The 21,703-nt window shown below is 52.8% G+C and overlaps 7 protein-coding genes across 7 annotated transcripts; 3 read left to right on the plus strand and 4 right to left on the minus strand.

Annotated features, from left to right (window-relative positions):
• Positions 1-478: 478 nt before the first annotated feature.
• On the plus strand, positions 479-1,507 carry HD553DRAFT_97572 (uncharacterized protein). Its single transcript, XM_046184640.1, has one exon. The coding sequence runs from the start codon at positions 605-607 to the stop codon at positions 1,343-1,345; it is 741 nt and encodes a 246-aa protein (XP_046039632.1). The 5' UTR covers positions 479-604; the 3' UTR covers positions 1,346-1,507.
• Positions 1,473-3,274, minus strand: HD553DRAFT_304331 (anion-transporting ATPase-like domain-containing protein). Its single transcript, XM_046178988.1, has 10 exons — positions 3,037-3,274; positions 2,951-2,968; positions 2,828-2,895; positions 2,615-2,753; positions 2,452-2,548; positions 2,239-2,389; positions 2,069-2,170; positions 1,863-2,001; positions 1,641-1,795; positions 1,473-1,572 (listed from the first exon to the last, which is right to left on the minus strand). The coding sequence occupies exons 1-10, from the start codon at positions 3,110-3,112 to the stop codon at positions 1,537-1,539; spliced, it is 981 nt and encodes a 326-aa protein (XP_046039633.1). The 5' UTR covers positions 3,113-3,274; the 3' UTR covers positions 1,473-1,536.
• HD553DRAFT_304333 (putative 6S protease subunit rpt4) lies at positions 3,259-5,624 on the minus strand. Its single transcript, XM_046178989.1, has 12 exons — positions 5,555-5,624; positions 5,254-5,388; positions 5,150-5,192; positions 4,968-5,087; positions 4,830-4,897; positions 4,674-4,754; positions 4,488-4,613; positions 4,282-4,407; positions 4,033-4,203; positions 3,742-3,963; positions 3,591-3,667; positions 3,259-3,526 (listed from the first exon to the last, which is right to left on the minus strand). The coding sequence occupies exons 1-12, from the start codon at positions 5,579-5,581 to the stop codon at positions 3,433-3,435; spliced, it is 1,290 nt and encodes a 429-aa protein (XP_046039634.1). The 5' UTR covers positions 5,582-5,624; the 3' UTR covers positions 3,259-3,432.
• HD553DRAFT_304336 (clathrin heavy chain) lies at positions 5,625-12,506 on the plus strand. Its single transcript, XM_046178990.1, has 25 exons — positions 5,625-5,765; positions 5,850-5,867; positions 5,936-6,012; positions 6,083-6,159; positions 6,229-6,282; positions 6,362-6,807; positions 6,878-7,211; positions 7,277-7,626; positions 7,693-7,974; positions 8,042-8,272; positions 8,335-8,406; positions 8,468-8,648; positions 8,708-9,273; positions 9,337-10,018; positions 10,092-10,467; positions 10,542-10,620; positions 10,683-10,773; positions 10,837-10,866; positions 10,926-10,967; positions 11,023-11,133; positions 11,191-11,303; positions 11,369-11,704; positions 11,766-11,972; positions 12,038-12,109; positions 12,179-12,506. Exons 1-25 carry the CDS (start codon positions 5,742-5,744, stop codon positions 12,374-12,376), a joined length of 5,049 nt encoding a protein of 1,682 aa, XP_046039635.1. The 5' UTR covers positions 5,625-5,741; the 3' UTR covers positions 12,377-12,506.
• Positions 12,507-16,636, minus strand: HD553DRAFT_304341 (uncharacterized protein). The gene is made up of 10 exons (XM_046178991.1): positions 14,761-16,636; positions 14,574-14,698; positions 14,381-14,501; positions 14,140-14,316; positions 14,008-14,067; positions 13,765-13,944; positions 13,497-13,701; positions 13,147-13,434; positions 12,965-13,089; positions 12,507-12,900 (listed from the first exon to the last, which is right to left on the minus strand). The coding sequence occupies exons 1-10, from the start codon at positions 16,384-16,386 to the stop codon at positions 12,592-12,594; spliced, it is 3,216 nt and encodes a 1,071-aa protein (XP_046039636.1). The 5' UTR covers positions 16,387-16,636; the 3' UTR covers positions 12,507-12,591.
• Positions 16,637-16,740: 104 nt separating this feature from the next.
• HD553DRAFT_97877 (pyridoxal phosphate-dependent transferase) lies at positions 16,741-18,613 on the plus strand. The gene is made up of 4 exons (XM_046184642.1): positions 16,741-17,236; positions 17,327-17,809; positions 17,875-18,224; positions 18,311-18,613. The coding sequence occupies exons 1-4, from the start codon at positions 16,829-16,831 to the stop codon at positions 18,399-18,401; spliced, it is 1,332 nt and encodes a 443-aa protein (XP_046039637.1). The 5' UTR covers positions 16,741-16,828; the 3' UTR covers positions 18,402-18,613.
• HD553DRAFT_97868 (globin-like protein) lies at positions 18,516-20,206 on the minus strand. The gene has a single exon (XM_046184641.1). The coding sequence runs from the start codon at positions 20,095-20,097 to the stop codon at positions 18,826-18,828; it is 1,272 nt and encodes a 423-aa protein (XP_046039638.1). The 5' UTR covers positions 20,098-20,206; the 3' UTR covers positions 18,516-18,825.
• Between the last annotated feature and the right edge of the window lie 1,497 nt (positions 20,207-21,703).

Below are 21,703 nucleotides of genomic sequence, written 5' to 3' on the forward strand. Positions count from 1 at the left end.
CATCGTCGCCTTGTGACGGTCCACCTGGATCTCGCTCGGCAGGTCCTGGGCGTACATACCCTCATCCTCGACCGAATCCACAACATCTGCAGTCGACCCGCCCTCGACCGCGCACGCAACCAAGAGGAGCAGCGGGGCCGGGTCCCAAGACCATAGAGAATCGATCGAGGAACGTCGCCACATCGAATGGGTACGACGACCGAAGTCAAGAACATAATCAGGACACGGGGCAGGCAGGAAGTCGGGTGGGGGCAGTGTCACCTAGGAACACTTCGGGTACAGTCTTGGCAGACGGTCTGGACGTCCGGGAGGTACGCTCGCTCTCTCCTTCATCGCTGGACATCGCGGTTTGACGACTGACGAGATCGACCTTTGGGCCTTGCGAGTTCAGATTCTGCAAACGTATCGAGCTCTTCGGGACCGACTACCCGAGGTCTTTCCGCGATCGGTATCGAGCCCCGTGAATGGTGTCACGAAATTCAAACAGCAACCTCGGCGGCCGCATACATCGCCGCAGCCGCAGTCGTCAGCTTCACAAGATCACGACATTAGTAAAGCACCCGTTGGCGAGAGGGAAGAGTTGAGGGAAATACTGCGCCTCGCGATGGACGGTTTCAAGCTCGTCGGATCGGTCTTTGCGAACCAAACGGCGAAACACGCACGAGAAGGTAAACGACCCGCCACAGAGCCCAGCGGTCGAAGGCATGGATCAGGGATGGATCCGTACTCCCAGAAGCGGGAACAGGAAGTTGGATATGGAGTCGAATCTGACGGTCGGACGTACGTGTGGGAAGGTCAGACCGCGGCGTCGAGTCCGGATCTGAGCAGCGCTCGTGAGACGAGTGCGGGCAACGGTCTCTTTCCCCCTCCTGCGCCTTCGATGGGGATACCGTCTTCCTCGGCCTCATCAACGCCGGTGGCTCACGTCGACCTGACGCCCAAGCTGGGCTCGACCGATCCGCCAAACCGAGTCCCATCGGGATCGTCTTCGATAGCAACCAGGATGGATAGCGATATACCGCCGTCTTCCCCCTTGCCAGACGGTACTGGGGATCGATCCAACTCGGTGGGCAACAACAATGGTCAGGCAGTGGCCAATCCCGTTTGCCTAGGATGTGGCGCGACTGAGACGCCGGAATGGCGGAGAGGACCAATGGGACCGCGGACGCTCTGCAACGCTTGTGGCTTGGTGTTTGCCAAGCTGGTGAGTATCGGGTCCGTCTCAAATTTTTCGGGCCGAGCCGGCTCTCAATGTGTTTCTCTGTCTATCGATCATACAGGTTCGAAAACGAGCGAGGGAAGCTGCAAAGGCTCAAGCGATTGCCAAAGGCTTGTTACCGCCTAAAAAGGCGAGATCGAGCAAAAAGGCAAAAACGCCCATAGACGTGCAAAATGCCAAGGTCTGAAGGGTCCTTCGGGATGGACGGTTGTATACCGACAAATGGAAATAGTTGGACCTGTATGTCAGGACAAGTCTTTGGGATGTGATGATGAATAACCAGGAACAGGAAAGAGATGTACAAAACGACTTCGTGATCATGCATCGGCGGGTTTATAAGGCTGCATGAGCATCTGCAAAACGAGAAGCCAAAGGAGATTAGCTCCGACAGGACGATCCGGAAACTCGCGCCGAGACTCACTTTGCTGAACTCTTTGAGCTTCTCGACACCTCGTACCTCTTCAGTCAATAGAGGCAATTGCACAATGTGGAAGCCGTCGTCGTACAACTCGTGAGCCTCATTCAGGTACTTCTGCTGCATCTTGTGTCGAACTCCACATTGTTCGCAATTGGAATCTACGAGATAATGGCGCGGATTGAGCAAGGTCATATATTTGTTGCACGGGGACAGTATCACGCTCACCCTTCTTGGGGAAGATCAATTGGTTGACGACAATGTTGTGGGTGTCGATCTCGTATTGCGTCAGCTCCTGGATCAATCGCTCGGTCTCATAGAGCGACAAGAACTCGGAGATGCAGACACAGATAAAGGTGGTCTTGTCCTGTCCATCAAAAGAATCATGATTTAGCAAGCCTGTTATCAACGAAGCTGGTTGATCTGCGGCTTACAGGGTCCTTGAACTGAGTGTTAACCTCGGTAATGATGGCTCTCATTGAATCGAGTTTCGCAAACATGTCCTCTTGAGCACCACCACCTAACATTGAGCTCATCTGACAGTGCAAATGACCAGGATCGATGTCAGCCGCATAAATCAATGTAACCGACGAAGCGCACTCACTTGCTGAATCATGGGACCAAACTTGCCGCCCAATGCGCTGAGCTTGCCAAGGGCCTTCTCAAGGACTGACGGGAACGAGAGGAATCGAAGCGTGTGGCCGGTAGGAGCGGTATCGAAGACGATGCACGAGAACTCCATCGACTGAACGTGCCTGCAGCAAGCGAACAAGGATCAGACAAGTTCACCCGATATGGGTTCGTGATCCTAATTTACTTCATGATTTCGGCGAAACCCATAGCCTCATCGACACCGGGAATGGCGAATGCTAGGTCCTGCATCATGCCGCCCATGCCACCCCCTTGCGAGTCAGCTGCGAGGCAAATGAGAATCTGTTGAGCCTACGTGATGAATCGACATTGGAAGCCGTGTGACTGACAAGCCTCGACCATTTCCTGGATACTAGAGTTGGGGTCAATCTCCATGGCCGAAAGGTTTGTGAACCCATTCACCAAGGTGGCGTCTTTGCCAAACTTTTGACCGAAGGCATCGGACAAGTTATGAGCAGGATCCGTAGACTAAGAGGATGGATCCAGACGTAGCTGGATTAGTAGCGAAGCGACGGACTGGGTCAAGGTACGTGCTCGCTCACGATCAAGAGGACCGATTCGCGGCATGCTGCAAGCTGGACAGCCAAGGAGCACGAGGTGGTCGTTTTACCTATATAGATGGATGAGTAGCAGAAACATGATGCTTCACTCCAAGCTTGACATACCGACACCACCCTTTCCACCTGTTAAAGGGCATGACCTAAGGGTCAGTCACTCATGGTGCGATGCCGAATGCGCCATGTTTGCTCACCACAGAAGATCCACTTCAAGCTCTTCTGATCGAGCACGTTCTGCAAGGTTGGGTCTAAAGTTTCGAAATCGTCCATGTTGTATCGTTGAGGAGAAGCTAGATACGGCTTGCAATACGGCAATGACCAAGGATGAAGGAGATGATGAGGCTCATAGCGACGACCGAGGTCCCCCCCCTCCCCCCTCCTTCTGCGGGAGCAGACAGCACGCGTGTTAGCGATTACGCCAGAATATGCCAGTCTGTCCGATTTGTCTACATGCCACATGATCAGGCATTGTGCGTGATACCGATGAAATACAGTTGATACAGTAATGTCGAGCTTAGAGCCGTGTCGGACAAGGCATTGACGTAAAGATCGTAAGACATGGGTTTCAGAAGCTTTCTACATGATACAGATCAGACGGCCTTGTAATCGATGGCAGATTCGTGCTTCTTGGCTTCGGCGACCTTTCGGACAGCCTTCATCAGGTCGTCTTGTACGATGTAGTCTCTGCAGCAATCCCGATTGAACTTCAGCTTCTTCTCTCTTTCAGCACTGCGTGGTGATCACTGACCTGTCTTCCCTGATAGCAAACATTCCTGCTTCTGTGCACACATTTCGGAGATCCGCTCCATTGAACGTATCCGAGAGCTGCAAGCAGATGCCCCACCGGATTTTGATTAGCACATGGAAACGACTTGCAGAGGGAAGTCTTTTTTACTTACCTTTACGACAGCTTCGTAATCGAACTCTCCACTCTTGTTAATGCTAGCAGCGTGGATCTTCAGAATCTCCAGACGGCCCTGTTCATTGGGCAAGGGGATCTCAATCTTCCTGTCCAGTCGACCGGGACGAAGCAAAGCCGGATCAAGAGTATCCGGTCGGTTGGTGGCCATGATGATCTTGGTCCTTCCTAACGTGTCGAAACCGTCCATCTGGTTCAGAAGCTAGAGGGAGAAACGATTGTTGTTAGTCAACACTGCTCGTCCCGGGAATTGACTGCTTCTCTAGCATACCTCCATTAGGGTTCGCTGAATCTCTCGATCCGCGCTAGTTCCCTCGCTGAATCGTCGACCTCCGATTGCATCGATCTCGTCCATGAAGATGACACAAGGCTCGTGCTCCTTAGCATATGCAAACATTTCTCTGATCATCCTGGCCGACTCTCCGATGTACTTGTCGACAATCTGTAACATCGCCAAGATATCCCCTTCCGTGAGTAAACGTGATCAGATTCCCGTATAGCAGCACAAATCTGTACTTACCGCACTACTGACGACCTTTAAGAAATTGGTATTGAGGGTTGCGGCGACCGCTCGCGCGAGCAGAGTCTTTCCAGTCCCCGGGGGACCATAAAGCAAGACTCCCTTTGGAGGACTGATACCCACTCGCTTTGTCCACGAAGAAGTATAGTTGCGTTAGCCAAATTTGATTCGGTCATGACGATCCGCATCCTCGAAGCTGGACGTACCTCGAATAGCTCGGGGTTCATGAGCGGTAACTCGATCACTTCTCTCAGTTCTCGAACCTGGTCATTCAACCCTCCAATCCCGGCAAACGACGCCGAACCTGGGTCCTCGAGAGACATGTTGTATACCTAGCATTCAGTGGTGCGTCAGACCTCAGGTAGCAAGAAACACTCCGCATCGAGACCTACCATTGGGTCTACCTCTCGTGGAAGGATGCGCATGATCGTCAAGGTGGTCATGTCAAGCGAGACACGGACGCCAGCCTTGAGCTATGATTCGGAATGTAGTGTCATCGGTTTACGATCACATGTGTCCGACTTTGGCGATGAAGACCATAGACGCACCTTTGCGACTGGAAGTGTTGGCCTGTATGACACGATATATCTTGGGCCAGAAGATGCCTTGACGATGACTAGAAGAAGCAATACGGTGATCAGCTTGACACTTATGCGCTACAGTAGAGCCTTCGGGCCTTTACTCACATCGCTCATCATCCAATTGCTTCAACACTTCCCCGATGATCTGTCCTACACTCTGGATGGCCTTGAGATCTTCTTCCGATTGGTCATACGCCTTCTGTTGATCACGGATGTTCAATCGGACTGAACAAGCATCGGGTTAATTAGCCGTGCGGCCGTGCTGTATAATCCAAGATGTAGCATACTCTTCTTGAGGTTCTCTCCGATCTGCTCGTGCTCCTTGATTTTCTGTCAAGGTCGGCTCAGGGTAAGTGGGTGGATCCTTGCTAGCTGCCAGAATTGAACTCACTGCTCGGTAGGCCTTGATTGCCTCGATCTTGGGAGCCTCAAGAGCACGAGCCGATTGCGCAGCGGCAGCGTTAGATGATTCGCCAGCGGACATGTTGTAAGTAGCGGCTAAGAGTTCTGCCTTTAGATCTGTTGGCTAGTAAGGTAGCTCGAAGTTCAAGTTGCCAGATATCAACATGATAGCTGAATTCGTCACGACCCTCTCGAGACACCTGCGTCAGCGTGAGGAGGTCGCCCAGACGATTGACCTGATACTCGACGCGTTCCGTTCGAGCCACCTCCCGTCCAGCAAGACCACTCACCCACCGCTCGTCGGCACCATGACGCATACAAGGAATGTCCTCCCACTACCTCGATAAACAATACGCACGAAGCAAGACCGAACGCTCATCAAACTAGGTCAAGGCTGGCTTGTAAATCCCATAACGTAGAAAGCCTGGCCGACAAACCTTGCAGCAACTCGCACCTCGTCATAATCGCGTCCCGAAAATGGCGGACATCAAGCCCATTACCGTGAGTGTTGTACTCTTGACATATAGCTGGAACAGGAGGAGTTGATCGAGAATGTGTATCCACCGGCTTGTTTCGCATTTCTAGTTTTCTGAGCACTTGCAGGTGAGTGATCGAAGCTGTTCAAGATGCTACAGGGTTGCAGACTAACATTCCTAATCGCGTCTTACCAGCTAACCGCTGTTGGTGTTCAACCCGAGGCGATCGCCCATGCTACCTGTACTTTGGAATCGGATCATTACATCTGCATGTACGTGACAATCGATTCGACAACTATACTCACTTGGTAGCTCAACAACATCTGCTATCATCAATGCCAGTCGAGAAAAGGTCAACGACCAGAACCAGGTTGTAATCGTGGATCTAGCAGACGCGAACAATGTCTTGCGAAGACCCAGTGAGTCACAATCGTAAACCATCTCCCTTACACCCCTGCCAATGACTGAATCCATCGCATGACGTATAGTCACGGCCGATTCGGCTATCATGCATCCTTCTCAAAAGATCATCGCGCTGAAGTGTACGTTTTCGGTAACGCATCGGGACATGACTCTAGTGGAATTGTGCAGCACTAATCTGCATTGTTGACTCTGATGCAGCCGGCCGAACACTTCAGACGTTCAACCTCGCCACCAAGCAAAAGTTGTCGTCTTACATGACCAACGAGGATGTTGTCTACTGGAAATGGATCAACGAAACCCAAATCGGTCTCGTGATGGATCGCAGCGTCGCTCACTGGGACGCCATGGGAGGTGGTTCAGCTCCTACCAAGGTCTTTGACCGACATGCTACCCTTGAAGGAGCACAAATCATCAACTACCGAGCATCTGGTGATGGTCAATGGCTCGTCTTGGTTGGAATTCTTCCCGACAATAACCCAGGTGCATTCCGAATCAAGGGAGCTATGCAGCTTTACTCGGTCGCCCGAGGTGTCTCACAACCTATCGAAGGTCATGCCGCGGCGTTCTCTACCATCAGGCTGGAGAACGCTCCTGAGGACACGAGTTTATTCTCATTCGCAGTGCGAACTGCGACTGGCGCCAAGGTAAGCTATTCACCGATTATAGCTGACAAATGAAGATCGCTCATTCATACTTGTTCTTTCCGTCTCCCAGCTTCACATCGTGGAGATCGATCACAACGCTGCGAACCCAGTCTTTCAGAAAAAGGCAACTGACGTCTTCTTCCCCGCCGAAGCCGTCAACGACTTCCCCGTGGCTATGCAGATTTCCAAGCGACACGGAATCATCTACCTCGTCACGAAGTACGGTTTCATCCACCTGTACGATCTAGAGACTGGCAAGTGCCTGTACATGAACCGAATCTCTGGCGACACCATATTCGCCACCGCCGAGTACGAGTTGACTGGAGGTATCATTGGAGTCAACAAGAAGGGTCAAGTCCTTAGCGTCAGCTTGGACGAAGGCAACGTCGTCCCTTACATCATGAGTGCGTCGCTTCTCTCTGCATTAGCTTTCCTAGAACCACTCAGCTGATAATATTCGTTTACTCAGACCAATTGAAGGACGGAAACCTCGCCATTCGTCTAGCTTCCAGGGCCAACCTGCCAGGAGCCGATGAGCTCTTTGTTCAGCAATTCCAGAACCTCTTCCAGCAAGGTCAATATAGCGAAGCTGCCAAGATCGCAGCCAATTCCCCTCGAGGCATCTTGCGAACGCCCGAAACTATCGAACGCTTCAAGCAGGTACCTGTCGCCCCTGGTACTGTCTCGCCTATTCTGCAATATTTCGGAATCTTGCTCAATGGTGGAGACCTCAACAAGCACGAGACCTTAGAGTTGGCCAAGCCTGTCTTGCTGCAAGGCAAGAAGGACTTGCTTGAACGATGGCTCAAGGAGAACAAGGTCAGAATTACACGTCAGACGCCCTTGATCGATGCGATCTGACTGTTCAATTTACAAACTTCGCAGCTCAATTGCAGTGAGGAACTCGGAGACTTGGTCAAGCAAAACGGGGACAACAACCTTGCACTCTCGATCTACCTTCGCGCTCATGTTCCCAACAAGGTCGTCGCCTGCTTCGCCGAGGCCGGTCAGTTCGACAAGATCCTGCTGTACTCCAAAAAGGTGGATTACCAGCCCGATTGGGCGGTCCTCCTTCGGCACATCGTCAGGGTCAACCCAGACAAATCGGCCGAGCTGGCTCAACAGCTCGTCAGCGATCCCTCTGGACCTCTTGTTGACGTCAATGCCGTACGTTGGAAGTCCTTTAACTAAGAAGGCAGTTTCACGAGGCTTAGATTCATTCCGGTTCAAACAGGTCGTCGACATCTTCATGTCGCAGAACCTCATCCAGCAGACCACTTCGTTCTTGTTGGAAGCGCTTAAGGAGAACAAGCCCGAGCAAGGTGGTTTACAGACTCGTCTGCTCGAAATGAACTTGATGCACGCTCCCCAGGTGGCGGACGCTATCCTCGGAAACGAGATGTTCACCAACTACGACCGACCTCGTATCGCCAATCTCTGTGAGAAGGCTGGTCTGATGCAACGTGTGAGCCTATTCTCCTTCCGCCCATCCTACCCGGGCAAGTGTGTTCATAGATTCTTCCGCAGGCTTTGGAACATTACGAAGATACAGAGGACATCAAACGTGTTGTCGTGCACAGCAACCTGTTCAACGCTGATGTAAGTTGTCCAAACAATTGCAGTTTTCGAGACAGCTTTCTGATATCGACTCCCTTCTCAGTGGCTTGTCGCTTACTTCGGGAAGCTAACCGTTGAGCAATCGTTGGCCTGCATGAACGAGATGTTGAGGGTCAACATGAGGCAGAACCTGCAAGTTGTGGTTCAGATCGCCACCAAGTACTCGGATCTTCTCGGACCCGTAAAGTTGATCGAGATGTTCGAGCAGTACAAGACCTTCGATGGTAAGCTGCCCTGCCCGGCTTGAATTGCTGCAAGGGGATGCTAACGGCGGTTTGTACAGGTCTGTACTACTATCTGGGTTCCGTCGTTAACCTCAGCGAAGATCCCGAGGTCAACTTCAAGTACATCCAGGCCGCCACCCGAACTGGCCAAATTCGAGAGGTTGAACGGATCTGCCGCGAGAGCAACCACTACAATCCGGAGAAGGTCAAGAATTTCCTCAAGGAAGCCAAGATGTCGGACCAGTTGCCCCTCATCATCGTTTGTGACCGTTTCAACATGGTTCACGATCTGGTACTGTACCTTTACCAGAACAACCTGACCAACTTTATCGAGGTCTACGTTCAACAAGTCAACTCTGCTCGAACCCCTCAGGTTGTTGGAGGATTGCTCGACGTGGATTGTGAAGAGACGACCATTAAAAACCTGCTGAATTCGGTCACCGGATCCTTCCCCATTGACGAACTCGTTGACGAGGTCGAGAAGCGAAACCGCCTCAAGTTGATCTTGCCCTGGTTGGAATCGCGAATTCAACAGGGTCAGACTGATCCCGCGATCTACAACGCTGTGGCCAAGATCGCCATTGACTCGAACAACAACCCTGAAGCTTTCCTTAAGGAGAACAACGTGAGTCTTGAAATGCAGTTCGTCTTGTACTTTGCCGCTCATCCTGCCGGTACACTTCTACAGATCTACGAACCCCTCGTTGTCGGAAAGTATTGCGAGAAGCGCGACCCGTACCTCGCCTACATTGCCTACGCCAAAGGTCTTTGCGATGACGAACTCATCCAGATCACCAACGAGAACCAGATGTACAAGCATCAAGCTCGATATCTCGTCAAGAGGCGGGAACTGGAGCTTTGGAACCAGGTCTTGGCTCCGGACAGCATGCACCGCCGTTCCCTGGTCGATCAAGTTGTTGCCGTTGCTGTGCCCGAGAGCACCAGTGCGGACGATGTGTCTGTCACGGTCAAGGCCTTCATGCAGAACGATCTGCCTGTTCAGCTTATCGAGCTCTTGGAGAAGATTATCATCGAGCCTTCTCCTTTCAGCGACAACAAGAGTCTGAAGAACTTGCTCTTCCTGACTGCCATCCGTTCGGACAAGGGCAAAGTTATGAGCTACATCAACAGGTTGGACGGATATGATATCGATGAAATCGCCAGGATCGCTACTGAAGCTGGTCTGCACGAGGAAGCTTTCACCATCTTTTCCAAGCACGAGAAGCACGCCGAGGCCATGAACGTTTTGGTTGACCACGTTGTCAGCATCGATCGTGGCTACGCCTACGCCAACAAGATCAACAAGCCTGAAGTTTGGAGCCGATTGGCCAAAGCTCAGCTTGATGGACTTCGAGTCAAGGAGGCCATTGGTAAGCCACAGAAAAGCTCAGGCGGACAGTATTTCTGGCGTTTGCTAACCCGTCATCTTCATGGCTTGAACAGATTCGTACATCAAGGCGGATGATCCTTCCAACTTTGAGGAAGTCATCGAGATTGCCAACCGGGCCGGCAAGCATGAAGATCTAGTGCGATTCCTGCAGATGGCGCGGAAGAGTGCTCGGGAGCCCAAGGTCGACACCGAGTTGGCCTACGCTTATGCCAAAACGGATCGATTGCACGACATGGAGGAGTTCTTGTCGATGACCAATGTCGCCGACATCCTGCAAGTGGGAGAAAAGTGTTTCAATGACGAGCTGTACCAAGCTGCCAAGCTCTTGTTCACCAGTATCTCCAATTGGGCGAGATTGGCTACGACCCTCATCTACTTGGGCGAGAACCAGCCTGCTGTGGATGCTGCCAGGAAGGCTGGAAACACACAGTTAGTATGCATTCCGCAAGCCACTCACACGTACACTGACAAAATAAAAACACCTTTGTCAATTTGCACTCTAGGGTGTGGAAGCAAGTCAATGCCGCTTGTGTTGACAAGCAGGAATTCCGCTTGGCCCAGATCTGTGGTCTTCATTTGATCGTATGTCATAACGGATCTATGGAACAGTTTCTTCGTTTTTAATCGGATCATATCTCAATCAGGTTCACGCCGAGGAGCTACAAGCGCTGCTTAAGCTGTACGAGAAGAACGGTTACTTCGACGAATTGATTTCGCTCTTGGAGTCTGGTCTGGGTAAGAGATTATCTCCAGCAGCAAGCACGAGGCAACATTACTGATAGCACAGTGTTCTCACAGGTTTGGAGCGAGCTCATATGGGAATGTTCAGTGGGTCGCGATCGGTATCTAGAGGTAGAGGTAATAATACTAAAGCACGACGATAACAGCCGAACTGAGCGTGCTCTATGCCAAATACCGACCGGAGAAGCGTGAGTCGGCATTGATCAAGTGCTACGTTTGACATGTCTAATGCTTTGCCTACAGTCATGGAACACTTGAAGCTCTTCTACGGTCGAATCAACATCCCTAAGGTCATCAAGGCCGCTGAGCAGGCCCACCTCTGGCCCGAACTTGTCTTCCTATACGTCAAATATGGTATGTCTTAACACGATAATTCCGGGGGGAAGAAACTTACTTTGTTTGTCAAATCAGACGAGTATGATAACGCCGCTTTGGCCATGATGGAACGTGCTGCTGACGCCTGGGAGCACAACCAGTTCAAGGAGGTTGTAGTCAAGGTGGCCAACGTGGAGATCTACTACAAGGTGGGTAGCGAGACAATCCTACTAGTACGCTTATGCCTGCTCACACGAACGGTCATTCTCGTCAGGCCTTGAGCTTCTACTTGCAGCAACAACCGACCTTGATCACCGACCTGCTTACGGTCCTGGCTTTGCGAATCGACCACACCCGGGTTGTCAAGATGTTCTCTAGCGAGGACAACGACAACGTGCCGCTCATCAAGTCGTACCTAATCGCTGTCCAACAGCGAAACATCGAGGCGGTCAACGATGCTTTTAACGATCTCCTGATTGAAGAGGAGGATTACAAGACTCTCCGGGATTCAATCGATAGCTTTGACAACTTCGACAATCTCAAGCTGGCGAGACGTTTGGAGAGGCACGACCTGCTGGAGTTCCGCCGGCTGGCAGCTCATCTATACAAGGTGCGCTCTTCTCGAGCAATCGTTAAAAGGCTTTATACTGATCCATCAACTACGACATCAGAAAAACGCCAAGTGGGAGGAATCCATCTCTTTGTCAAAGCAAGACAAGCTTTACAAGGATGCAATGGAGACCGCCGCGGTTTCAAATGAGACCGCGGTGGCCGAGGAGCTCTTGTCATACTTTGTCGACATTGGAAACAAGGACTGTTTTGCGGCCATGCTTTACGTTTGCTTTGACCTGCTGCGACCCGACGTTGTCGCGGAGCTAGTGAGTCCAAGAAGGCGGTAAAATTCCGTCTGATTATACGTTGACGCTCGCTTTGCCTGTACCAGTCTTGGAGGCACGGACTGAACGACTTTACCTTCCCGTATACGCTACAAAGTCAGCGAGACCAGCTGAACAAGGTGAGCCTCGCGTCAGGTGGTTACCCGTCACGCCCTACTAACGCGGCCCCACTTGTGTGCTAATCACAGCTGGTCGCGCTCGAGAAGGAGTTGAAAGAGTTGAAGACCAAGACCGTGACGAAGGAAGAGCAGGAAGACTCGCAGCCTATGATGGCCCCCGGCTTCGGATCAAGGTTGATGCTGACACAAGGTCAGACGGGTGGTATGGTCAACGGCGGGATGATGATGAACGGGGGAATGATGCCTCAGCCAACAGGGTTTTACTAGGTGCAAGATCGTCGCGAGTAAAAGGGCTTAGAGGTTAGACGATAACGACCCCAATGAGTTTTGATTTCCCCTGTTTTTCCGGTTTCTGTATTACGTGATATGCAAGTTGTGTCTACCTCGATCGTGGCTATTTGATTTCCTATACTGTCGATATACTTTCGTCTCACATCGTATCTGGTCATTACATTTCGTCGAGTATTCGTTATCGAGTCCCACTACTGGAGAGCTTCATATATCTTCAGCGCGTGCTTGATCGTGCTGACACTGTTTTCATCGTCGACCACTATTTCGACATCTTCGCTTGTTTCCGGGGCAAGACGTTGTTGCAATCCTTTTGTTAGATGAAGCTGAAACTTTTCGTACGTATTTCGGAACTCGATGACGCTGCTGATCAAGAGATCGATCTTGCTTTGTCTGTCGCCTTTACCTAAAGCCGAGAGTAGCTGTGTGCTGGCTGTGGGCTTGTGGTCGATCATCTTTGCGAAAAGCAGAGCGAGATAACCGCTCAGAAACGCCGCGCCAGCCTGTCATTTGAAGGAACACTTAGGATTAGCCGAGATACTACGTGTTACATCGAGCGACACTTACGTCGTCGGCCTTGTGCTTCTGCTGCGCAATGAACATTTGCACGAGGTGATTGAAGGCAGAGCTCTTGTTCGGGCAATGGCATCCCTTTACGCAATTACGGGAACCTCGACATGGCTTGCCGATCGCTATGAAGTTGAGGAAAGTCAGCATCAAACGATTCATACTATCGAATTTGAATTTACCCAAAGACAATATCGCCTGGCCATGCTCCAAGTCCTCTTGTACGAGATTGAAGAGACAGCCCAGAGCGAGATTCGTCATCTCGGCTTCGTCGACCGAATTCTGGTCGTTCCAATCTGTGACCGTAACATCGCTCGGTGTGGGCGATGCAGAGCCAGTCTCTGGCTTTAGACCCAAGAGTAGTCGAAGAAGTCCGATATACGGCGCTGTGCCTTTCAGGAAAGACGTCGACCATATTGGGCTTTGCTGAGTCAAGGCCAGAAGAATCTTGAGTACATAAGTCACCAACTCTATGAAGGGGACACATTCAACAACGATATCTTGACTCCCGCCCCAACGCGGCTCGGCTCACCTTCGTTCTGATTCCTTGAGAGCGGCTGCAACGGCTTGCCGAGGGAGAGCAATAGGAGCAAATCCGCGAGCAAGGGCGCTAGACCGGCATACGAGTCTTGCACAACAGTTTTGCAATCCGCGACCTCTGTTATGAGACTCTGAACAAGTCTGACGCAATCAAGAACAGCCAAAAAGTCTGGCTGCTGGTCTGCTGTGAACAGATCCTATGCACAGAAATCGAAAAGGATCAACGCGATTAATCGGTTCCGATGTTAGCATTTACCTACCAGTCCTTTGCCATAAAGTTCGATGCGATTAGGTACCGCGCAAAGTTCCTGTTGTATAGTCGATGCCATGACGATGACGATAGCTTCGGGAGAGCCGAAGTTCGCGATCTCGTTTTCGTGCTCCAATGCACTGCCAAGGATGGTTGCGAGAATCCCGCTGGCCATTCCCAGCGGAGTTCGCTGGCGACAAGGGTTGTTGCGTGAATCAGAAGACGCGCTAGCAATATCGCGACGGTGACCTACCTTTTCCTCGGTAATGCCCGGGGCCGTCAGAGTGATTCGCACAGACCTGAGAATCTCCATCTGTCATTCGCTCAGACCCGTTAGTTTCGCCGCTCATATCGCGACGTACACGTCCCGGTCATCCCGACTTACGCTGGGGCTCTTCTTCCTTCTGCCGGAAGCGTTTTGGATAAGACTTAGGCGCCTCTCTCTTATGCTATTGAGGAGGAATTCGCAGACCTCGCTTGCATGACTCGCAACGATGACCTCGAGGTCGCTTGTTGACCGCGATAGATGCGCCAGATACATCAGGATCACGAGATCGAGCGCCTGAATGTCGTACAAACGTAAGACATCCGTTATCGACTCTATTATCAACCAAGACCCCACCTACCTCGTCAGATTCGCCCTTGCCTGCAGCCGCAAAATCCTCGTAGATCGATTCCACCTGCCCGCAGATCCTGAGCCTTTCGAACCACGCCACGTCGGCGCACTTGCTCAGGATGTCGATGGCGCTATCCGCGTTACGTACCAGAAAGCCGAATCAGTGCATGCAAAAGTGAACGCGAACGCCACTCCAGACGTACCTGCTCCTCCTGGCAGATAGACTGGGATCTCGTAAACCGTCCCGCAGATAGCCTAGCTCGTCCATGAACCTCCGGTTCTCTCCTTTCGATCGAAGATCCGCCAAGCTAGGCGGGGCTTTAAGATCCTGCCCAACCGAACCGCATCAGGATTCATACTCTTCTCGCCCGCATGACGCTCAAGACCTACCCCTAGAGACCCCTGCGAATCGGGATCAAAGTCTTCCTCATCCTCCACATCTACCCCGAACCTCTTGTTGAGCTCGGCATAACTGTCTTCTTGTACCGGGACCGCTCGGTTCCCGAGGGGCTTGAGAATATTATGTGCTTCAGGCGATGAGAGCAAGAACCCCTTGACCTCGCTTTCCAACCCATCTGCAGTTGCGTCTGACGGCGGGTCGGAAAAGATCGTCTCCTTCTGCAAGGAAGACTTTGGCTGTTGTGTTTGTTTTTGCAATGACCTGTTCGGGCCGGTTGGTAACTCGAGATCGTCAGGAGTAGCTTGTCGTCTCCCATACGTCCGGATCGGCCGACCAGCCCCACTAGACGCCCCCGATGCAGATCCAGACAACCCAGCGAGCGTCGCGCTTGTACTCAACGAATGCCTCAACGTGGGTTTTCCCGACGGAGAGTCCGGTAACGAGCCCGTCCGAGCCAGTCCGGGTCCGGCTTGTCGGCGGGGTGGAGAAGGCGTCTTGAGATCTCTTCTTGATGGAGATTGGAAAGAGAAACTCCGTCCGATCCCCCGTGGCGTGGTAGGGCTCTCTTGAGCGGGGCTGTTTGGACCACTTCCGGGCAGCTTGGTATCAGGTCGCGCAGGGCTGGATAGTTCCCAAGCGTCGACGATGATGGGCAGGACGCGGTTGGACTCGTCCTCCTCTCTTCTGCCTCGCTGATTAGAGAAGAGATCGTCCGCTTCCCCAAGCGATTCCGTACGGGTCATCATCTTCCTCCTCCCCTTTCTCAGAGGTCCCGGTCGAGCGGCTCCAGCGCCAGACGATTCGATCGGCACGTTCGCGTTCGCGTTCACATTCCCCATACTCCCAATTTGATCGTCCGTCTTGCCCAGACCTAACAAGTCTGACTGACCACGCTGGCCTTCGCCCTGCTTCCTGCTCTCTGGGCTCGGACTGGGTTTACGTAAAAACAGATCCGTTAGGTCTCTCGGCGGGGTCCTCGGTGTATGTGCGGCTTGACGAGCTCGGAGGGAGGAAGCGCCTTCCAGGTCCGGCGGGGTGGAGAGGGGGACGAGGTCGTTGATCGGGATGGGCCGGAAGGTGTATGTCGAGGTCGACTTTGACGCGATGGGGATTGAAGCTGAAGTCGCGTTCGACCTTGGAGCTTCATTCGAGTTGTCGGTGACACGACCTCGTTTCACAGTCTGAGAAGCCGATTGCTCCCCTAAGTCCGCGATGGAAGGAGGTCGAGCTCGCTTGAGGCTAGGTCGCGACGAGGTTCCTGCTTCTCGGAGGTCGACCCTGTGCGCCCCAGACGTATGACCGTCGCTGACGTGTCCCACTACGCTGCTCATCGTGCGAGTAGTTCTGCTTTCGACCTGGATCGTCTGTCTATCACGACCAGAACTCGGCAGATCCGTCTCCCGAGCGTTGTATGTCAACGTGCTACCCAACATCTCCGTGTCCTCTTCGGGTAGTGACGAAGGTGGTGGTGAAGTGAGGGGCGACGTCGAAGGTCCCCTCTGTTCTCCTTTATCGAACTGATGGGGTTGTAGAGTCGGCTTGTTACGTCTTCCGTAAGTTTTGTGTGGTGGAAGTCGACGACTGTTGGTAAAGTCTGGGGAACGGGGTGTTTGCATGGCGAGGTGGGAATGTGTACACGGATATATATATGCGACCGCGGCTTGCTTCTCGGAGTAGTGTGGGAATGTAGACAAGACGCGACGATTAGAGAGGGAGAGAGGTCTTTGTTCTCTCTCCTGGCTGGTCTCGTGGTGGGTAATAGGGTGGATGTCCCTTTGTGTGGGTGGATGAATGAATGTATGATCGTCGGAAGGTCGAGAGAGGCCGGATGTCGATACGAGAGGAGGGAGAGGAGGGGAATGTGGTTTGTTTTGAATGTCGGGGTGATGACGTAAACGAGTGACGAGCTAGGAACGATCAGACCAGACAGCAGACAACCATATCAGACATCCATACATCAAGATTGCATCATTCGATCAACCTACAAGCTACAAGCTACAAGACGTGCAGGCAAAAAGAGTCAATTACCGTGGGAAAGATAGCACGATAGGATTCATCATGCCAAATCTCGCCGTCCGAGGGACCGTCAGGTCCACCATGACGCCGCCAATCCCAAAGGCTCAAGCCTGGATTCGGCAGTTCCCCGCGACCGCATCCCGACCTCTGCTCAACCTCTCTCAAGGCGTGCCCGGTGAAGCGCCGGAAAAGATCTTTACCGACAGGATCTCGGAACTCTCTCAAGACAGAGAGCCCGCCAATTATGGGTCCATTCAGGGAGACGACGGGTTGAGGGAAGCCGTCAAGGAGGAGATGGGAGATGTCTATCGGTGGAACGAAAAGGGATCGGGTGGAGTGGGCGTCGTCAAGGAGCAGATCGCCATTTCTGCAGGGTGTAATCAGGCTTTCTACTTGACGATGAGTGTGCTGTGTTCGGAAGGAGACGAAGTTCTAATTCCTTGTCCATGGGTAGGCATCTCGGATCCGGGGCGCATCGTGACACGACGGCAGAGAGACTGATGATACCTTGTTCGATGGCTTGCGCGACCCATGTTATAGTACTTCAACATGTTGATGACTTTTCAACTCCTTCGGCTCAAGCCCGTCCCCCTCCCACTCTCCCCATCGAACGGTTTCACGCCCAGTGTGGACCAAGCCAAGTCCCTGATCACACCTCGGACACGTGCGATCGCCCTGGTCAGCCCAAACAATCCATGTGGGACGATCTACCCCCCGGCCCTGCTGGACTCGTTCTGTGGATTGGCTAAAGAATCCGGCATCGCCCTCGTCGTCGATGAGACCTACCGAGACTTTGTCCCTCCGTCACCATCGCGAGCGCCCGGGGCGGGAGATAGAGGGAAACCTCACGACCTGTTCGACGAGCCCGATTGGGACGAGACGCTCGTCAGCCTCTTCAGCTTTAGTAAGAGTTACAAGATTCCCGGGTATCGGTTGGGGGGCATCGTGGCGAGTCGAACGGTCTTGGAGGCTTGCCGTACCGTGGCGGATTGTATTCAGGCGAGTCTTCGGAAAAAAAACGGGGTTAGTCTAGTCTAGGTCGACCGACTGATCTGACCTGTTCTTTCTACCTTTTGGTGACGATGTAGATCTGCCCAGCCAGGCTCCCACAACTCGCTCTCGCCGAACTCTTACCCGCCCTTCGACCTTCCCTAATATCCACCTCCAAAGCCCTCGCCTCCCGCCTCAAACGGTTCGAAGACGCCATCTCCATCGTCCCTGGCTGGCAGGTCGTCTCATCCGGCGGCTACTTTTCCTACGTAAAGTTCCCCGACGTGTACGGTCCCGACGTCACTTCGGAACGGGTCGCAGAGAGGTTGGCCATAGAGTGCGGGGTGTTGACGCTGCCCGGATGTTGGTTCATGCCCGAGAGGGAGGACGAAGGGTGGAAGAGCTTGGAGAGGATGGGCAGCGAGCTCATCAGTGACAGGTGGTTGAGGTGAGCCGACCAGTCTATATCGTGCTCCGTTGCGCAGGTTCTGTGAGCTTCAAGTGGGGGCTGGCTGACGATCGATCCGTTCGCAGATTCGCCATCGCCAACGTATCGGACGAGACCGTCGACAAGATCCCCGAGCGCCTGAAGCAGCTTAACGAGCTATACGCAGCGGGTTCTTAGAAAAGGTTCCGTTTTGCCTCCGCCCGAGGTTGTTCCTCCGCACACAAAAGAAGGGGTCGCTCGGTTTCGTAGCCTGTTGAAAATAGATTATCGAATGCTGGACTGTATCTGCAAGCAATTCTCCTGATTAATGCCACAACGAAGGATTCTGCGAAACGCTCGGGTGGTTCGGAACTTCGGGACCTCGCCAAGGACGATCGCCGCGAATCTCGCTTGGAGTCTGAACCCGCTCGACGGGCTCTGCCTCGATTCACTTTTTCGCCGCGGTTGCTCTTCCCCTACATTCGATCGAGTTCGATTGCACTGCGGAACGATGACCAACAATACCGGCATGCTTGTCTTACATCTATCGGTACACTCCACCACGAAAAGGGGGCAAACAAGTGTTCTACTATCGCGTCGATCACGATCCCTCTCTCGTCGATCATTCCCTCGGCACGCCGCCTGTCCCAAAGAGTTCCATACGGATGCGCGACAGGTCTGCCACACCGAGCGCCTTGAGCTGAGCCTCCATATCCAGCATGAACCGTTCAGGCCCGCAGACGTAGTATCTAGTATCGTCGCGGTCCAAGTAGAGGTCCGCTAGCTTGTCCAGAAGGTGTAGGTTCAATCGACCTGCATGGTCAAAGTCGATACCTTGTCGCTCGTCTGGAGTAGGCGACGAGACAAAGTTGGTGATCCGCATCGCCGGTTGCCCTTTTGCGATGTTACGCACGTGACCGGTAAAGGCCTGCCTCGAGGTGGTCTTGGAAGCGTTGATCCAAGAGATGGGTCGACCGGTGCCGCTCGACTCGCTCGTGATACCGTTCAGCATCGAGACCAGAGGCGTCAAACCCACGCCAGCCGAGATGAAGACCGTTGGCGCATCAGGCGCCGCAGAACCGTCAAGCACAAACTCGCCGAAAGGGTGAGACACCTGGATGATATCTCCCACTTGCTTTGCATCGTGCAAAACATTCGAGACGTAGCCTGGATGGGCCGTTGCGATAGCAGTGTCGAGACGTCCGAGGCCGGCCTCTTTCTTGACTGAGATGCGGTAATAAGACAGTCCGGGCGCATCGCTCAAGCTGTATTGGCGAGCTTGCTTGTATATGAGCGCCGGAATCGTCATCATGACCGAGATATATTGGCCTGGCCGAAAGCTTGGCAGCGGCTTGCCCTGATCTTCCACGGATTTGGGTTCGAGATAGAAGGAGGTGATCTCATCACTCTCCTTTTGCTTTCTCGTTATCACAAAGTCCCTCCAGTTCGTCCATCCATGAGCGCTCTTCATGAGAGCGTCCTCGATATCGATCATGATTTTGGCCAACTGCCAGTAAGCAGCCGCCCAAGCGTTCTTGACATCCTCAGTCAGCGCGGCTCCTAGGACCTCTCCCATCGCTTGGATGAGATAGGTGCCTACGATGCTATAGTGTTCCTCACGGATAAACAACGATGCATGTTTATGGGTGATCCTCTCGACCGCCGGGGAAAGCTTTCCCAAGTCGTCAACGTTTTTAGCGTATGCGCAGAGGGAACCAGCGAGCGCCCCTGCTTGGTGACCATTGACCTGGTTTGATGTGTTGAAGATGTTGTTCAACTCGGGGTGAGCCCGGAGCATGTTGGCGTAAAAGGTAGTAGTGATCTTCTTGCCATGAGCTTCCAGTACGGGGACTGTAGACTTGATGATGGCGACTTGTTCGGGGGTCAAGGACATGATGCAAGGGTGAGACAGTGACTGCGCGCTTAGCTCGCTCGACGGATGCAACGAGTCTCCTTCACCTCGCGGTTTCGAAATCTTCTACTATTTCTTCTATACCCACTATATAGGTCTGATTCAAAGGCAGCAGCAAGCGGTTCGTTCCACTCCGACAACACCGTCGATGTTCCGTTCCGAGCGAACGGCCGTCAAAGCACGTCCTCGGGTCTCGGATGACCTTGCGACTTCGCGTAGATTTCGTATTCGAGCGGACTGTTCCGATGACCACGTGAATGCGCGTTACGAGCGAGCTCTCATTCGCTGCTCTCGCCGCCCGGACAAGATCGCGGTGAGTCTGGGGCGACAGCTTGGAGGTACGACAGTATTCGTGCCATGGGCATAGACCAGGCCACGATAGTGAGAGTCATGCCTGCCGGAGAGACTCCATCTCGAACAACTGGGCTGGTATTTGCGAAGCGATCAGGCGGATTCTCGCGCGTGATGCGACACGAGCTGGATAGACTATGCGGCGGGGGGAGTCTTGGAGCACACGTGAAACCGAGCATTCTCTTCTGACAAAGATGTCAAGAAAACAAGTCTACCCTCGAATCCTAACAACAGCTCTCGTTGCCATGAGTTCCCATGGCGGTACTTTGAGATTAGCACGGGGGAAGGCTGCGGATGCTTGCCCTTATCTCGTTGTATCAGTTGCGAAGGAAAGCGGACCTCAACGTTCTTGCCTCGACGATAACCTTCCCAAACCTTATGGCAGAACATGAAGGTCGACGATTCTGCCGCCATCGCGCATACATGTAATATGATAACAAGCTCGGTGGCCACTATGCCAATATCTTGTTCAGTCGAATTTGAATGCAAGATAATGTCGCATCTGTCGAACACGGTTGGGCCAAGAGGCTGGGAAAGTGCTTGGCCGAAAAGCTGTTCGGAAATGGACAGGGTCTCGTTAGGAGATCCGGGCTGGGAAACCCGACTGGAATTTAGGGTGGCTGGACCGGACAATCTGGTGTTCGTTCGTGTCATCTCGTAAACACCCTCTTTTGGATGTCGTGAGAGAAGGATCCGAAGATTCGACGGTTCTGCGGCTCGACCGGCTGTGATTTTACCTCCAGATTACAACTCGACGTGGCTGAAAGTGGACAGACGCCCTTGCGCTCGTGGTGTTGCTGCTCAATGGATTTCTACTTGAAGTCTCTCTCACGCATGGCTGACATGTCACTGCCAGCCATTTGGGAACACCAAACATCTTGGGCCCGCAACGAGTTCGAAGCGGTGTGCTTGGCTCGGCCACTGATTTTCGTTTTGCTGACCTAACCTCGGGCATCGTTCGAGTTCGGTCGGACGATCCATCTTGGACCTGCATACTCAGAGATTTGTTGATGTGAACAGGCACTAGAATGACGAAACCAGTACAGATCTGTTGGCCCTTAAAACATGCGGCGATGGGGTACGTGAGCCGCGCTCAAACCATCTCCCATTCCGACGATGTCTCAAATGGCGCATCGAAGCGACATGGAAACTTCTCGGAACGGATGCTACCAGCACGATTGCTGTAACGCAGCAACAACATTCTTCTCAGCATTCGTTACCCAGTCTTTCTCCCTGA

This window comes from Filobasidium floriforme, assembly GCF_021052385.1.
Source record: "Filobasidium floriforme strain CBS 6241 chromosome Unknown HD553scaffold_2, whole genome shotgun sequence".
In the NCBI taxonomy this organism is placed as follows: domain Eukaryota; kingdom Fungi; phylum Basidiomycota; class Tremellomycetes; order Filobasidiales; family Filobasidiaceae; genus Filobasidium; species Filobasidium floriforme.

What these genes read in the sequence shown, in the direction of transcription:
- HD553DRAFT_97572 (XM_046184640.1), top strand. Translation starts at nt 605, where the DNA reads ATGGACGGTTTCAAGCTCGTCGGATCGGTCTTTGCGAACCAAACGGCG.
- HD553DRAFT_97868 (XM_046184641.1), bottom strand. Translation starts at nt 20,097, where the DNA reads ATGTCCTTGACCCCCGAACAAGTCGCCATCATCAAGTCTACAGTCCCC.
- HD553DRAFT_304336 (XM_046178990.1), top strand. Translation starts at nt 5,742, where the DNA reads ATGGCGGACATCAAGCCCATTACC. An exon ending in CTCTTGTTGACGTCAATGCC is followed by an intron (nt 7,975 to 8,041) that starts GTACGTTGGAAG and finishes CGGTTCAAACAG; the next exon opens with GTCGTCGACATCTTCATGTC. An exon ending in CAAATACCGACCGGAGAAGC is followed by an intron (nt 10,968 to 11,022) that starts GTGAGTCGGCAT and finishes CTTTGCCTACAG; the next exon opens with TCATGGAACACTTGAAGCTC.
- HD553DRAFT_304333 (XM_046178989.1), bottom strand. Translation starts at nt 5,581, where the DNA reads ATGCGTCATGGTGCCGACGAGCGGTGG. An exon ending in TTCAGCGAACCCTAATGGAG is followed by an intron (nt 3,964 to 4,032) that starts GTATGCTAGAGA and finishes TTCTCCCTCTAG; the next exon opens with CTTCTGAACCAGATGGACGG. An exon ending in TTTGCTATCAGGGAAGACAG is followed by an intron (nt 3,527 to 3,590) that starts GTCAGTGATCAC and finishes GGATTGCTGCAG; the next exon opens with AGACTACATCGTACAAGACG.
- HD553DRAFT_97877 (XM_046184642.1), top strand. Translation starts at nt 16,829, where the DNA reads ATGCCAAATCTCGCCGTCCGAGGGACCGTCAGGTCCACCATGACGCCG. An exon ending in TTCTAATTCCTTGTCCATGG is followed by an intron (nt 17,237 to 17,326) that starts GTAGGCATCTCG and finishes CCCATGTTATAG; the next exon opens with TACTTCAACATGTTGATGAC. An exon ending in ATCAGTGACAGGTGGTTGAG is followed by an intron (nt 18,225 to 18,310) that starts GTGAGCCGACCA and finishes ATCCGTTCGCAG; the next exon opens with ATTCGCCATCGCCAACGTAT.
- HD553DRAFT_304331 (XM_046178988.1), bottom strand. Translation starts at nt 3,112, where the DNA reads ATGGACGATTTCGAAACTTTAGACCCAACCTTGCAGAACGTGCTCGAT. An exon ending in GGTTTCGCCGAAATCATGAA is followed by an intron (nt 2,390 to 2,451) that starts GTAAATTAGGAT and finishes CGCTTGCTGCAG; the next exon opens with GCACGTTCAGTCGATGGAGT. An exon ending in ATTGATCTTCCCCAAGAAGG is followed by an intron (nt 1,796 to 1,862) that starts GTGAGCGTGATA and finishes ATTATCTCGTAG; the next exon opens with ATTCCAATTGCGAACAATGT.
- HD553DRAFT_304341 (XM_046178991.1), bottom strand. Translation starts at nt 16,386, where the DNA reads ATGCAAACACCCCGTTCCCCAGACTTTACCAACAGTCGTCGACTTCCA. An exon ending in ATTCGCAGGGGTCTCTAGGG is followed by an intron (nt 14,699 to 14,760) that starts GTAGGTCTTGAG and finishes TCGGTTGGGCAG; the next exon opens with GATCTTAAAGCCCCGCCTAG. An exon ending in CCAGGCGATATTGTCTTTGG is followed by an intron (nt 13,090 to 13,146) that starts GTAAATTCAAAT and finishes TCAACTTCATAG; the next exon opens with CGATCGGCAAGCCATGTCGA.